The sequence below is a fragment of the Equus przewalskii genome, chromosome X, assembly GCF_037783145.1.
Source record: "Equus przewalskii isolate Varuska chromosome X, EquPr2, whole genome shotgun sequence".
Classification (NCBI taxonomy): domain Eukaryota; kingdom Metazoa; phylum Chordata; class Mammalia; order Perissodactyla; family Equidae; genus Equus; species Equus przewalskii.
Genome location: NC_091863.1, coordinates 11,619,808 through 11,636,878, shown reverse-complemented (window position 1 = coordinate 11,636,878; position 17,071 = coordinate 11,619,808). Strand labels below are relative to the sequence as shown.

The following is a 17,071-nucleotide window of genomic DNA, read 5'->3' as shown; positions in this document are numbered from 1 at the left end:
AATAGATAGATTCAGGTAATTAAGGATGATTCTTTAATGTTCAGATGCGTAAAGTAAATCCAAATTTAACCTGTTAACTTGTAAACTTTTTAATAAATAAGGGTTTATGAAATATTTAGTTATTTTCTTCCTTCTTAGTTTAACTATAGGGACATGACTTATCATGTTACTCAAGGCAATGAGCTCAGTTATGTATCTTTCAGCAAGTTCAGAGACCTGCATGGTACTCAGCATTGCTCCCTTCAGAGGGAGGGCTTGTGGTGGGACAAAGGTCCACCACCCCATAAAAACTGTTTCTTGAGCAAATTCAGTCACTGACTGACAAGCTTATGGTGGGAACACCATGTCAACTGATATGTCCCACATGACAGGCCTCAGTTTCACCATTACATTTGGGATTTAACAATTTCCCCTTATGGTACAGTTTGACCTCTTTCGTTATGACTAAGTGATTTGGTAATGACTTTTTATGATTCTTTATGATTACCAGCTTAGTAATAGCAAAAAATATGTTTTAAAGTCACACCAGGACACAGGGGTTACACCATGAGCCTAAGGGAGTTTCAGCCAGATTTTTTTGTCCTACACAAAGAAGACATCAAGGGCCCTCTCCCCACTTTTATGACAGCACAATTGCCAAAGGCAGAACCAGCGACATAATTTGCAGGGACTAGTGCAAAATGAAAAGGCAGGGATTCCTGTTTAAGAATTATTAAGCATTTCAAGATGGTGACAGCACAGCATTAAACCAAGTGAAGAGCCCTTCAAAGTGTGGGGCCTCTCCACAGGGCAGGTTGCATGCCCATGAAGCCAGCCCCAGCCAAAGGCTTATATTCACATGGTACCTTTGCTTCCAAACAATTCTGCAATTGTGGTAAAAGTGATTGTTCTGATTCTCCTGGCACCTTTGGCCTTCATAAAGGAATGACTAAGGAAATGGACACTGGAATGTCTGCCCTGGTTTGCATCTCTGCTTTGCCGCTTTTACTAGCTTGGTGACCTTGGGCAAGTTATTTAACATTTCTGTGCTTCAGTTTCCTATAAAACAAAGATAACCATGGTACATCTCTCATAGGCTTCTTATGAGAACTGAATGTGTTAATATCTAGAAAGTGCTCGGAGAGATGCCTATAAATACTACCTAAATGTTTTAAGTAAAATTTTTTTAAAGTGCTATTATTCTGTAATGGGCTAGGATTTGTGATTTCAACTATCTTTGACCACAGTCCTGCTATAGCATTGTTTTCACATCATGCTGATCGGGTCCCGAAAAGTAGGATGACCAGCTGTGTCAGTTTACCTAGCACTGAGGGGTTTCTGGGATGCAGAACATTCAGCACTAAAACCAGGCAAGTCCCAGGAAAACCCGGATGATTGGTCACCCTTCAAAGTCTGATTCACATGTTGACAAAAAGAGGTAGAATCATCAAAATAATTCTTTGTGGGGCAGGCCCAGTGGCATAGTGGTTAAGTTCGTGCACTCCACTTCGGCAGCCTGAGGTTTGCAGGTTCGGATCCCAGGTGCAGACTTACACACAAGCCATGCTGTGGTGGTATCCCACATACAAAATGGAGCAAGATTGGCACAGATGTTAGCTCAGTGACAATCTTCCTTAAGTGAAAAAAAGGAAGATTGGCAACAGATGTTAGCTCAGGGCCAATCTTCCTTACACACACACGATAATAATAATGACAATAATAATAATAATAATTCTTTGTACTTACATAGACGAGAGAGAGAGAGAAAGAACAGAGAAAGAGAACACATATGTATTGCCAAGAACTGAGGACAGTGCTTGGAGCTGAGGCCCATTAGGAAGGGTATCTTCACTTGTCAGGTGAGGAAAGAAGTAGGGTGAGAAAGGGATTTTTACCAGACTGTACTGAAGCTACCAGGAAGGAAAAGGATACTGTCCATAGGGCGTTAGTGTTCAGTATTGCTTTAGTCCTGGCCACTAGAAGCTCCTGCTCTTGGGCATGTGTTTTACAGGGCCCCACTCTGTTCCTCATCCCACTATGCACCTCCTCACAAGGCAAGGAGACCAAAGGGCCAAGAAGACATACCCACTCAGAACCTGTCCATCTCTTTCTCTATCACCCTCAGGGTACCAGGACTCTGGAATCCCCTGTCCACATGGTTCTGAGGCCTCTGCCAGGATCCGTGCAGACTCTTCCTAGGTCTGTCCCCCTAAGACTGAGCCATGCTGTTGAGATGCCTACCCCTAACCAAGATAATTAGCCAATAAATATTTATTTGCAGGAGACACAGGGAGTTTGGATGTACTGAATGCTGTGTCTGCCAATAAGTACTGAGTATAGGGCAGGATGGAGCTGGGGTTGGGAGGAGAAAAGACAGAAGTGGAGTTTGGGTGGAGGGGCACGGGCCAGAGGCTAGTTTCTCTAGAGTCTGAGAACTCTAAACTTGAATACAGCCTTTCAGGTTGTTATGAAGGTATACTTGTCAAAATAGGAGCATAGAACCGATTTTATTTAACAGTGTGTTAGCTTGTTTATAATTTCTATGTATTAATATCTATGATCTGTGGAGTCTTGCTCCAGGCGTTGTAAATATTAGGGACAGGACTGTTAGCATGAACGTCCTCTCACGGTGAGGGCTAAATTGTCATTCCTCAGAAGAAACTTACATCATGGTCTGGGCCTCCTGGAAGAATTCATCCTCTGACATGGAACCCTCCTTGATCATCTTAACAGCAACATCATACTCCCCCTTCCACTTGCCCAGATGGACCACTCCAAACTGGCCACTTCCCAGCTCCTTCAGCAGGGTAATCTCTTCTCTTTTCAGTTCCCAGAGTCCTAATAAGGCAAGACAGGCATTCTTTAGGATGGGAATAGAAGGCTTTGGGGCTAAAAGCTCTCCAAGAGATTTTCTCTCCAGTGAGAGTTTCCAATTGATAATATGAAGGATAGCAAGACTTTTTAAGTAGCCCACTTAAAAAAAAACCCTTAGTGATGTGGTCTTATGACCTATTAGACCACATGATAATGCCACCTGGACAATATTGTTCTTGAAGCAGCTATAGTTATTAACAAGAAAGCTCTGAGTAAAAACACTTTGCCAACTAGAGGCAACTTGGAAAGGTTCAGTGTCAAAATGTGCTCAATGCCCTTAGCCTGGTAAAACATTGTTACATTTTCTTATAAAACAAATTAAACCATGATCTGGGTGGATGTCATTATCCTAAATACTCAAGGTTGAAGACTGGTTCCCCTGAACAGGCACAGAATCCCGGAAGAAGAAAGGAGAGGCAATGGGGTTCTAGAGGCTGATGATTGGGTTTATCAAGAGGAAGAATTTGACAATCTTTTTGGTAATGCTGGGGAGATTGCAGATTTAGATTGGGAGGACAGAATAGAGTTTGTTTTTTTTTTTAAGAAAATGAACAAATACATTAGAGCTGAAGCCCTGCCTGGTACAACCTGAGCAGGGACCTCCTTCCTGTCTTCCCTCCTTTTTCAGTAAATTAACTATATATATATACATTTAACCAAAAATGGTGGGAAATGGAGTTTAAGAGCCCAAGAGTGTGTCCATACCACTTCCCAAGGACACGGAGATGGGAACCTTGTTGGCCTTGGTCGACACAGGGTGGCGGAGTCGTGTGATCATGCCTGCAATGGAATCAGCACCACATCATCACATCATCAAACCATATCACACCAGATTACATCCTAATGGTTCACACCTCTGCTTATGCTCCCTCCAGAGCAGCTGAAAAAGCGCAGAGTTCAGGTTGCTGTGATGCAGACAGAGAATCCATCCTGACCATATTCATCCCGTAGTTGTACTAATTTGTTTTTGACTAATTAGCTCAGTGTAAAGCAAAAATTCAAAGAGTAAAACCAATTTATTTGACTTCAAAAAAATCCCATCGAAGTTAGTTGCTTGATGGAATCTTTCATTTAAAAAATTTTCCCTTTTTTATTTTGCTATCTCCTTATAGTCCTATATTTAAATATGTAAACACACAGCACATACATTTGGCAAAAATCCAAACAATTTAGAAGGGTGCAAAATAAAAAGCAAACCCCTTGAATTTTTAAAAATTGAACACATTACTAAATTGCATTAAGTGGTAAAGGCATTTTATTTGTTTACATCAAGTTATGGTAAAGCTGGGTTAAAACAGTCATAGTATTTACAATGGCTTGAAAGAACTCATTCAAAAAAATATATTTCTTGCTTTAAATGTGTGACGTTTTCCAAGTCACGAGAACTACCACACATGTCCTTTTTTCCTCCTTCCTTTTCCTATATATTTGTTTACTTTTTATATGAGTAAATCCTGAACCTTTAATAGACCAAAAAAAATTAGTGCATTCCTCCAAAATATGTATATATACAATTACTGCTTAATTGATAAATTATGTGAATCATAAAATATACTCACAAATAGAAAATTTAAGAGAATGAAATCTAAAAAAACAAACCTAAATAAACACTTTAATATTTTCTTCCTGTACTCTGTGGAGTTTCTTGAGCATCCTCTGGAGTGGAATCATTCCACTTGGATATGTCTATTTATAAAATACCTTTTCCAAAGGGTACTTTTGAGGTGCTACAGGTTAAAATAAACAATCGAGGAAATTTAGACAAAGGAAAAATGCAAGAACCAAAATGAAAACCAGGAGTAAGGCCAATTCACCAATGTGCACGCAATCAGGTCGGATAGAGTTGCACAAATTCGACGCTGAGCCCACAGTTTATTTTAACGCATTGTTAGAAATTCATCCAGTCACTGCCCATAAGCGGCACTGTTCTAGAAAAGACATTTAGAAGGGATCTCTTTTTTCATTTCTTTTTTGTCCAGCGTTATTGAGATGTTATTGACATATAACATATGTAAATTTAAGGTGTACAATGTGATGATCTGATACATGTATATATTGAGAAATGATTACCACAATAAGGTTAGTTAATCTCCATTAGAATGTATTTCTATATACATTTTCACTAGGTGATTAGGCAAAATTTGAAAAGAGTAAAAGCACCCAGTGTTGGTGAGGATGAGGGAAATTGCTGTTGGTGGGAGCGTATATTTCTGAAAAGCATTTGACTATGTCTAAATTTTAAATGTTCTTAGCTATTACAAATTCCACTTCTAGGGAATTTGGCTACAGAAACACTCTTACAGGTACACAGAGCTACATGTGTAGGACCTTGCACTGAAACATCGGTGTATTGTGAAAATATCAATAGAGGGTTAGGTGAATAAATTATGGAGTAATTCTACAATAGAATTCTATGTAACTGTTAAGTAGAACAAAGTAAGCTATGTATATTTGCATGAAAAGACCTCTAAGACACATTGAATAAAGAAAGTAGGCTGTGGGGCCAGCCTGGTGGCGCAGCAGTTAAGTGTACATGTTCTGCTTTGGTGGCCCGGGGTTCGCCGGTTCGAATCCCGGGCACGGACATGGCACCACTTGGCAAGCCATGCTGTGGTAGGCGTCCTACATATAAAATAGAGGAAGACGGGTACGGATGTTAGCTCAGAGCCAGTCTTCTTCAGCAAAAAGAGGAGGACCAGCAGCAGTTAGCTCAGGGCTAGTCTTCCTCAAAAAAAAAAAAAAAAAGAAAAGAAAGGCTGAAATGTAGTATGTGTTGAATGATCTCACCTCTGTAAAAATATAATGTGTATACCTACATATGCAAAATTTATCATTATATATATAATGACTAATAACTGTTAGTATCAGCATAGAAAAAAATTTTGTCAGAATAGACATCAACTTGTCCATGACGATTACCCTTCCAATGATATACATTTCTATTATGTTCAAATTTTGCAAACAAGTTACTTCTACAGGCAGAAAAAAACCTGCAAATATTTTTATAAAGAGAATCTCTATTTCTAAGTCACTCAACTCACTCAACTCCATTTTTTCTGGCATTATAGAGTACATAATGTTATATTCCAGGAAACGTAGGTGAAAAATCACAGCAGGCATAGGGCTTGAGAGCATTCTTTCCCTACTTTCATGGTTCCCTATATAATTGAAAATATTAAGAGGATCAGTAGTATCCAAGAAAAGTGATATTTATCAACAAGGACTTATAAAAGAAAAACTGAAAAAAAATTACCTGCTGAATTGTGTTGATGATAGTGAATAAGCTTTGGAATGGAATCAAAACAGTAGTTTTCTGCCAGGTACAATTTGTTCTCAGCATTTGTATGCACATGGTAATGTTTGACGGTTCCTTTCTTATCACTGGTAAGGAAGAAAGAATGTTAGACTTATTTTTTTTAATGTTAGTCGTTTTTAATAAACAATTGAAGCTTGATTAAACAATGGCTAAATAATTAATTTAGTTGCATTTGTAAATCTTGGATAGGGAAGTCAGAGACGGTTTCTCAGTGTGGGCATCTGGTGTTTTTCTGGAGGCAGCCATGACAATCAGGAATTATGGAAGGCAGCTCCTCTGAACTCAACCGATCCTTTGTGCACATACAGAATTCATGCATAACAAAATTCCAGCTCTCTGGACTGTTCCTTCCCTAGTAAGTCTAAAGCTGGAATCTTCCTTTGATGATCGAGAGCCCTGCAGTTCTTTACGATCATTATTCTGAACACCAATTCTCTTTTAGGATAATAATAGAGATAAAAATCTGGGAGGCAAAGGTGATTAGGCTGTGGGTGTTCTCACCCAGAACATGGATGGGAGGCCCTTTTGGGAGTGGAATATGCAAGATGAAGTGGGTTAGGATATCCTTTAATTCCTCAGGTGAACTTGTATCTTTTTTGTATGAAACACTTTTTTTCTTTTGCTCTACTTTTAGAAAATAGCGGTGAATTGATGCACATTGGTTTAGGCTGATCAGGAATGGTATGCCTGTTTTGGATTTCAGAGCATGGTATAGCGTCAAGAACCGGGCTTGACTCCAGTTCTACTGCCTGCTAGCTACCTCATCTGGGTGTTATAAAGATTGAATGAGATTATCTATATATCAGTTTGCACTATGCTTCATGCATAAGAAACTATTAATAAATTGTGTTGCTGTCATGCCAGCCTAGTTAAAACTGCAATTAGAAAAAAGAGAAAGGGTATTTCTCTTTGTTGCAAATGGCTACTTGGCTCTTGGTCTCAGCATGAGAGTCACTCAAGCCCATTGATGGTGTTTCATAAAAGACGGCTTCTGGATTCATTGATTGGGATTGTTTTAATGTGATTCCTCATATACTTGCTAATTTATCTATTTGACCACCTTCAAAAATGAGTTTCGTGTCAAGAAGCTTGACTAGGAGGACTTCCGGTATCAGGTTTGGCTGGAACTGCAGGGCCAGAGTGCCACAGAGATTTTGCCAGTTAGTGAACCAAGTCTTCTCCCGGTTCTTACGTGGTTGGCTTTAGCCAGCATCCAGGTGCGCAACCTAGCACATGAGATGCCCCTAGGATGTGGCTTTTGGCATTGGAGAACGTCATATGACCGCTTAGGATACATCCAATTACCTCACATTGGAGGTAGGTACCCTAAAAAAATTCTTGAAATAAAATAGCTTTTTAATTATTACAAAAATATATATATGCACCACAGGGCAGGGTACATGAAGAGGGCACCAAAGCAGAATGACCATTCAATTCCACCATTAAAAAAGGATCACACACATAGAAATATTTTCTTTCAAAAGATCATAATCAAGATTTGGCCAGATTCTTATTCCGAAACATTGGGAATTTCAGTGTAGAAACAGGAGTGTGGTTGAAGGAACATGAACTTGGCTGTTGAAGGCCAGGCTTCAAGTCAGTCATTTATGAGCTTTGCAGGCAGGTCTTTGTAAGCTCTCTGAACCTCAATCCTCTTATCTGTAAAATGGTGCAAATAAAAATAGCTTTCCTATTTGCTTTGCAGGATGATTAGAAGGAACAAAAGAACTAATAACCAATGGGAAACTGGCTTGTAAAACTCTGGAGGGGGATCCTGATGTTGGTGACGATGACTTGCATGAGATGACTGTGGGTGTCTTACGTGCCTTAGTGTTGAGGTGGAGGTATTGGAGCAAGGAGAATTACTCTTTCTCAGCAACAGCAACAATAACAGTAATTGCTGTTAGTTTATTGAGTGCTTACTATGTGCCAGGCGCTGTTCTGATCCGATACATGAATTAACTCGCTTCATTCATAGAAAATAATAATCATTATTATGTCCCCTTCCAGATGAGGAAGTTGAGGCACAGTGGTTAAGAAACTTCCTAAATGTCATAAAGCTCTGGAATGGTAGAGTCAGGATTTGGACCCAGAAGTACAGCTTCAAACCAGGCCTCTTAATCACAGAAAGAGGATAGCCCACTAGAAGGAAGCTGTCCAGGAACACAGCTACACTGATTTAACCTTCTGCTGACTCTGCCCCCACTGGAAAGACTCGCTAAAAACCAGACTCTGGGGTAGGTTTCTCAGCTCAGCAGGTGGCTCAGGCCAAGAGTGTAGAGGCTTCATTGCTGTTTTTCTCTCTTTCAGGCTTATGACTGAATCAAGGAAAATAACCCAGGATTTCTTTAGCAAATGTTTACTGAGGGGTGCTGTGCGCTGGGCACTCTGTTGCTGCCTGGGACAGGCAGGAGGGGATCAGCCACAGCACAGCCTCTTGGAAATTGTAGGGGAAAAGGCAACTGCAATGGTCACATCCAATAGAAATACTTTGATCCCAAATTCCAGGCTTTAAAGAAGATGTCTTACCCCAAAAATGTGACTAAGTGACAGGCATATTCAAAGAACATACTCAAAAGATAAAAGAAATAAATTCATGTCATACTTACTTTACAGCCTTACTAAATAAGGACACTGTGTACATTCCCGCCTGGCTGGAATTTCTAACCATAAACGCTCCTTCTTTTCCCTGAAAAGAAATGTAAATGCGGAAGGAACAGAAAACGTTTTCATTATTCTTGAAAACTATTTTTCTTGGTAGGTGGTAGGAAATTAGATCTTTTAGATCCACTTTAAATGTCATTGATGACACAGATTATCCAACAGTTGGCACAGAAGGGGACCCACGGTTTAGCTTTCCTCCTTTTCTCACTCAGTTTCTTTACAGTTCTACCCCGTGTGCCTCAACTTTTCTTTTCTAGTTAATTTTTAACCCTCTCTGGCAATTTTCTCTGTTTTGTGTTTGTGCAAGCCTAATGTTTTAATCTTTCAGAAATAAAATTTAAAACCGGATATCGCCTATCACGCTCTTTGAAGGTTTTAGAAAACCAAAGATGCAGAATAAATCATTTGTTAAAATTCTATGCTCGACTTGTCTTTCTTAATGACTTGAGCTAATTCTAAGCAGATCCAGCTTCAGAAAGAGCAGATAATAAACTATGAATGTGACCAAATACTGAGTTAGGTAGTGAAGTCATCACATTCTCACTAGTACCCCTCAAAGAAATAATGGGTGTGTTTTATTAGGTTGAACCATATCAAAGTGTCATTTTTGTAGGTCAGAAGTTTGCTCTTGGTAATTCCATACCAATTGGTAAGAAAATCAGGTTGATTTATCCCCTGTTACATCTGCTGTACTCTGGTTGAAGTCCTAATGAGCAGTGACAGAGCTGAGGTAGACTCTTACACAGATGGCCCCAATGAGTCATCTCTCTGTGTTCGTGCCCTGTGTAGTCCCCTCTCACGTTAACTCTGGGCTGGGCCACGTGACTTGCTTTGGTCAGTAGGATATTAGCAAACATGACAAAAGCAGAGACCAGATAAATGCTAGCACTGAACTGTGGGGCGTGTCCTCTTCAACCACTGTCTTGAGATCACCATGCTGGGAGGAAGCCCAAGTTAGCCACATGGAAAAGAATTATGGCACCCCGGTTGACTGCCTCAGCTGAACTCCACCCTCTTGTCAACCCACCAGCTAAATGCAGCCATGTGAGTGACCCTAAGCAAAACTTGCAGAAATGGTGAGAAATCATAAATCTTGTTTCAAGCCACTAAATTTTGAAGTGGCTTATTACACAGCAATAGATAATGGATCAGAGGAAGTGGCTATATGTGAAGGGCCTGGTATCTCATCTGCTGGATGACCAACGCTATGGTGACTTGACTATCGTTAGCAATAAAGTTTCTATGACAGGTGCACTATCCTCTGGGCCCAACAATAGAAAGAGATTCTTAAAGCCTATTTTAAAGACTAGATTATTTACCTTTTGTCTCAGTAACTGCTCAGATTGTGACCTGGAGATGTCACCTGCAAACCAGCTGCAATAAAAAGGAATTCCGTATTTGAGAATTAATAATTTTTAATTGCATAAGTTGTCATCAACTTTCTAATCTATAAAATGAGATGTTGGCCTAGATCAAGGGTTTCCAAACCTGGCTGCTCAAGAGAATCTCCTGAGGAGCTTTTCAAAAGTTCAGATTCCTAAGTCTCCATCACCCAGTTATGATTCTGGGGTGGGGCCTGCATATCTGTATTTTTAAATGGGCTGGCATTTAGAAACCTTTGGCCTCCTTCTAGGCGATCTCTAAGTTTTCCTACATTTCACCATTTTCCATGAGAGCCAGAGATTAGACCAATGAAGAATATTCCAAAGGGAAAGTCAGGATTGCCAAGGATGAAAGTTCCTGTCTTTCAATCCTATAATTTTCATTTAGTGATCCAAGAGAAACACACCTCATAGCATCTATTTTTTTTTAAGATTTTATTTTTTCCTTTTTCTCCCCAAAGCCCCCCGGTACATAGTTGTATATTCTTCGTTGTGGGTCCTTCTAGTTGTGGTATGTGGGACGCTGCCTCAGCGTGGTCTGATGAGCAGTGCCATGTCCGCGCCCAGGATTCGAACCAACGAAACACTGAGCCGCCTGCAGCAGAGTGCGCGAACTTAACCACTCGGCCACAGGGCCAGCCCCCTCATAGCATCTATTTTTAAAGCAAATGCTTCTCTAAAAATATATATATTATTTGCCGAATAGCAATAATAGATAAGCATCTAAGGTTATATTAAGACAGAAGCAATTGTACTTAACTGAGAAAAAGATGATGTGGGACAGCCAGGTGTAACCTTTACATACTGCCATTTTTACTAAGTTAGCCAAGGACATCATGTCTTATTTTATATGTGGAGCTCAACAAGCCACAGAGCTGTTTCTTATGTGAGATCAACAATGTCTGTAGTCTTTTGGCTTTGGCCAAAACATCATACTAAGGAAATAAACAGGGGGTGAAGTGGGATGGGGCATGGGTTTGGGGGCTTGGGAGGACCCTCTGGCTAGAAGGTAACACCTAAGGAGTAAAGAAACCATGAGGAGGTGAGAGTGTATTAAGTGAAGGTGGGGTGTCAGTTGATGGCTAGTTCAACGAAGTGGAAAGAGCCTTAGACCAGCCAGCCTGGAGATTTGTGTTCCAGACATAACTTCCTAATAAGTAGCTGTCTGGCTTTGGAAAAGCCACTTAACCTCTTTGGACCTTGGAATTCCTTATTTGTAAAATTAGGATGCGGGTTGAACTTGATAAGTTTAAAGTCTCTTTTAACTCTACCCTTATAGATACTGTATAATTAACACTTGAGATATTAACTGATAGTTTTTTTAGTGAGCTAATAGTTTAAGATAAGCATAGCTAATTAAAAGACTATTCAGGGAATATGATCCAGGATATACGCCTATGGGAGACAGAAGAAAGAGACGATCAGGAATAAGGAGAAAGGCCTGGAGAGGCAAGGGGAGATTGTGTATTACACTCCCCCTTTCCCTGCCCATACACACACACACACACACACACACACACACACACACTCACACACACACTATGCCTGTGTCATAATTTTGCTAAGGCCTGGCTCTGTTTGTTTTAAAAACTATTTCAGCATTTCAATGTCAGAACAGTAGAGATTTAGGCTTAGTCTTAAGTGATCATTTTCCACCTAAACCTCAGAGCCTCAGTCTTTAATGGAGTGGAGTAGAGTTGCTCATGAAGTTATGGCCATAAAATAAATGCTTCAGTGACACTGATAGAGCAAGAAGCTGAGGGCACCAAGTACAGGGTAAGAAGGCTGAGCCCCAGATCACACAGCCCTGCAGTCCTGATCTCCCTTCAGCATCTCTTTGAAGAGGGCAGGTCTTTCCTGATCATTTCTCCAATGTACATCTCACACCATTTGAATTTAGAAATGATGGAGATAGAGACTATCTATATGGTCAGACGTGAGTTTTCTGAATCAAAGAAAGACTTCCAATTCATCTAAATGCTAAAGACTAAAATCCGTGATTAGAGGTTCACTCCCATTGGCTTAAGTCTTTGTTATCTGTTAAAGTGAAATTATCTTTGGATAATTTTCGTGCTGGTCTTTCTCAGTCTTTTATGTCTTAGTTTGAATTATTCCATCAGATGCTTTCCTGAGGGTAGATGTTGGGGAAGAAAACAGGGCTAAAGAAGAGCTAGAAGGTGGCAAAGAGACCGTGCTGCGAAGCGGTGGGGGGTACAGCATGTCTTCCCTAATGTGACAGGTATGCCTAGGGCCAGGCTGGGTTAGAGGTAAGAGGAAAAGTCAAAACAGTGGCATGTACTTTATAAAAGCTCTCATTGCATTTATAGCCAACATAGCACTCGTACAAAAACAGAACTAGAAATATGCATAATCCTAGTGTTCAAACGAATTGGTTGCCATTGGATAACAGGTGTCTGAGAGATGCAGTATGCCCTGGTACTCCCACCTCTCCTTAATGCCAATCTTGAAGTCCAGGAGACTCATTTGTCCCTGTTTGTAGAATGATAGAATCTTAGATTTTGGAAAGGACCTTAATGGCCACGTAGACCAACCTGTCTCAGTATAGTTGGAGTGGTCACACATTCTTATTTGCCCAGAAGAGTCCAGTTTATGCCTGATGTCAGGTGTAACATTTAATAGTACACTCTTTCTCTCTCTCTAAAGTGTCCTGCTTTGGATGTTAAATGATAAGGTCACCCTAGGAATAGGACTCTCTCAACATAAATGTTATCACGTTCAAGTCTCTGTTGTGCTACCTTGTAAAATTACTGCATCATAAATAACTTCAAAAGATGGACTCAACGTTAATAAGAACCTTCAGTCATCACCTGGTGAAAGGCCTCCAGGGAAGAAACAATCAGCAGAAATGTCATATGCTGTATCTCTGAAGACAAAGGGAAACGAAGAGGACACCAGGTATATGATGAATCCAATGAGTACGTGCAGCCAATTTAGATAATCCAGATCGGGAAAAAATATTTTCACTAGTAACAACCCAGCTCCTTGTCACCTGTCCTCCAGATAAATGGCCCAAAACTTCACCTGTGTTTACCATGTAAACACAGCCTCCTGAGCGAGTCTGAGCTATCCGTTTTAATGCCTTTGGGGAAGAGTAGAATAGCAACATCTATATTTAGTTTCCAAGGAACATAGAGGACTTTCAAAACTCACTCATAGTCATCCAGGTTTTCCTCTTCTTCAGATGAACTTGACTCAGGGAATCCCCTTAAGAAGAGAGAAAACAACATGAATACAAAAAACCACCATGAAATCTTCTAAGTGCCTAGCAGTGCAATATCAAATCCCACCCTGCTTTCATCCACATAAATAAAATTCAGACTGTCGGGTTTCCCTTTTTGCACTTGGGAAGGAGTCAGTAAAGTGAAGAGAGAGTCACTCAAAAGTTGAGCTCATGCCCAGTCTAATGAGAGCATGACCCTTTGATACAGGAGGCCCCCAGGAGGGCCCCAGGCATGTGAGTTTCTTTGACTCTTAAGAAGAGTGGGATCATGAAATAGATGAAGATGTCTTCAGAGGCAACTGTGGCATAAAGTTGAAAAAAAGATCTCAGGTTGTATATAGAGCTATTCTTAGAGGAGAGTTATTCAACTCAAGGTTGTTTTTTCTCCTGCTAGAGATGCCTGAGCTAGGTGTATTAATGTTCATATTGACACCAGTGTAGATTATGGATGATGGATTGGAAAAACCAGTGTGAGGAAAACTGTAACCTATAAGTCATCGACTCAGACCAACTTAAGGGTTGGGAGAGGCAAACTACATGGGTTTTTTTGGTTCATATTTACTTTCATGTAAAGTCTAGTTGCAAAATCATTGAAAATTTGGTCAGTTTTCCCGCAAATGGAAGTAAAGGAATATCTGAGTTTGATTTACCATGACATCTTTGAGGTGCTGTGATTTACAACATCTCTTTCCCTTTGGTTACTGCACGCAAAATCTTCACTGCTACAAAAAAGACACATTTCATAAATTTATGTTCATTTATGAATGTTAAATGACAAAAGAAAGTCATTAGATATGTTTTAGCTTTATTTAACATTTTGACCCATACATTTCACTTGTTTTGGAAATTTAAGCTAATGAGTCATTTTCACATTTTCATCCTTGCAGGACTCCAATAGAAATCAGTAGTTCGACAGTATTCCTAAACAAAAGAGAATTGTTAATAAAGGCTCGTAATAACCCCAAACAATAGAAGACTTGGATTAATAAATCATCTTGGTGGGTTTTGCCCTGATTTCCTTGTAGATATGCAAGCATTCTGTCACTTACATATTTTAAAATGTTATTTTCCTCTATACTGTTGTGACTGCAATTAAAAGTCTTGAAAATACTGAACTTTTTTTTTTAAGATTTTATTTTTTTCTTTTTCTCCCCAAAGCCTCCCGGTACATAGTTGTGTATTTTTAGTTATGGGTCCTTCTAGTTGTGGCATGTGGGACAACGCCTCAGCATGGCTTGATGAGCGGTTCTATGTCTGCGCCAGGATCCAAACCGGCAAAACCCAGGGCCGCCAAAGCGAAGCACGCGAACTTAACCACTCGGCCACGGGGCCGGCCCCCGAAATACCGAACTTTTAACTCTGTGTGGACACAGACAGATCTGCAGGATTTTCATCATTCTCTGCCACTTGTCATTTTCTCTCTTTCGTTTTGGGTGTTAAGCAGAGCATGAGAAACTGCTTACCTCTCCAAGTCCAAAGGCTGTTTTATTTGGAATGTAAGACCTATTTTCTGTTTGCCTTCATATCCCAGGCTCTTTTTCAAAACCACGCTTCATAGTGGCAAGCTTCCTTAAGTAAACGCTCCTCTGGCTCTATTTCAAGGCGTGCCTGGAGAAAGCCCTCAACACTAGAACGCCACCCTCCCCGCCCTCCCAAAGAGCCTTGCTCACCAACATAGCTTTTTTACTTCATCTCTTCATAAGAAAATTCTTATTTAAAAATGCTATGCAGTTTATTTAGCATTTTCATTGTTTTTAACAACACGTGGAGAATGTCCATCAATGGTCCATCTCTTAGGTTTATCCATATAATGGAATACTATATAGACATTCAGAATAATCAGGTAGGTTGCATAACAACGTAAATGTACTTGACACTACTGAACTGTACACTTAAAAATGACTAAGATGGTAAAGTTTATATTATGTTTTGCCACAATTAATTTTTTAAAATTAAGTATATTGTGATGTATTCGAATGGGAAAGATGTTCAGTGAAGAGAACAAGTGGCAGAGAAGACTGTGTGGCGAGAAGCTGATTTTTAATTCTATGTATCAGGTGGCATGCACATAGCAAATATTTTAGAGGAATGTACACAGAATATTCTGCGATGCTTTAATGGGAGCATGGATTATTTTGCTACTCAGAAAAAAACCCAAAGATTAAAAGGCAGCTCAGGCGAAGATAGCACAAATGACAGAAAGTTGATAAAAAATATTATCTAGTTATGTGAGCTGAGAAACATGGCTGCGTTTTTAAAGTTCAAGCCCTTTTAGCAATTATCATAATTCACTCACACACGTAACGCTGCCATGCTAAGAAGTGATTAATCAATCTTTTGTTCAGATAACTAGCTTTCTGAAGTTCTAGGGAATAACCTAGGGTCTGGACTAAATGTTGGGTGCAAAATTGAAGGGTGTGTCAAAAAACTCAGTAATTGAGGTAAGTAGTGTTTTAGTGGAATATTTTAAAAAATAAACATTAATACAAAAAATCCACGATGAACAAAATATCAGCATTTTAAATAAAGATAGGATCTGGTCATCCATGAGTTGGCAGCTCTTCAGGAACCCCATGTGAATCAATAGTGCTGACCTCTTATTTGAAAACTGGTGGGTCAGTCTCACTGTACACCTCCCTCAGGGAATCCCTGGGGCTTCCGGCAGGGAGGGGACCCGGCACAAAGTTGACGTGACATCCACTCTTCTTGGTTCTGGGCTTATTGATTGTGTCCTTCCACAAGAACACTGGGTTTCAGGCAAATAAATGTAACTCCTTCCCTCAGGCACCAGATATAGATGAATATATTTAGATTCTAGCTCCGCTTTAGATTGAAAGGCATCATGACTTGTTATACTGAAAACAACTGAAAGAATTCACTTATATCCTTTCAAGTTCCGTATGGCCCTGTGGCTGTATCATTGGTACAGTGAGGCATTTGCTTTAGGTAAAAAGGATGAGGATGGAAAGAATAGAAGGACAGGGGAGCAAACAAAGAAAAGAGATACACGGTGAGTCAGAGAGATGCCCTGCTTCCATTGTGGGGAAAGACAGACGTTGGTACCCTGTAGAGATGCTAATAACTGGGTGAGAAGATGTCAGACAGTGAACAACATGATGAGTTGGAAGGATAAGGCAGCAAATAAGGAAGGGTAGTCACCTGACCCTTTCTCTATTGTCATATTGCAGTTCAATTCAATATATTTTGAGCATCAAGTGTGGAGCCAACTTGGTGCCAGATCCCAGAGACGTACACAATTTGCCTTCAGGGTACTTTCAATTTTGGCTTTTGGTAGCATCTTTTGGCTTAAAAAATCTGAGAAAAGTAATCATGTCAGGAGAGGCAAAGGTGTACATCCTGAGAAAGCAAGCCATGGTCTTGCTTGAAATGCTACCTGTCATTTGGCCAGTGATGTCCGAAGCACATTACAAAAGTAAGCCCACTTTAATCTTTTTCAAGTAAAGGATATATTTTAAAGATTCAGAGTTCTGGAATGTGAGGTTATTTGGGAGAAAGGGGGAGAGAAAGAGGAGGGAACAAAATGCTCAAGCATTACAGTCATGTGTCACTTAATGACAGGGACGCATTCTGAGAAATGCATCATTAGGTGATCTT

At 40.0% G+C, this 17,071-nt stretch overlaps 1 protein-coding gene across 2 annotated transcripts in view; it reads right to left on the bottom strand.

The window, feature by feature from the left end:
• The window catches only part of BMX (BMX non-receptor tyrosine kinase), a 50,997-nt gene that overhangs the window by 12,103 nt on the left and 21,823 nt on the right, over positions 1-17,071 (bottom strand). The window contains exons 8-14 of one of the 2 annotated variants that reach the window (XM_070603754.1): positions 14,107-14,178; positions 13,387-13,440; positions 10,153-10,207; positions 8,779-8,858; positions 6,107-6,234; positions 3,559-3,633; positions 2,646-2,817 (exon numbers count right to left, since the gene is read on the bottom strand). In XM_070603754.1, coding sequence (XP_070459855.1) covers positions 2,646-2,817; positions 3,559-3,633; positions 6,107-6,234; positions 8,779-8,858; positions 10,153-10,207; positions 13,387-13,440; positions 14,107-14,178 — 636 coding nt within the window. The remainder of the gene's footprint in view (positions 1-2,645; positions 2,818-3,558; positions 3,634-6,106; positions 6,235-8,778; positions 8,859-10,152; positions 10,208-13,386; positions 13,441-14,106; positions 14,179-17,071) is intronic. The other variant, XM_070603755.1, reaches the window with a different exon arrangement.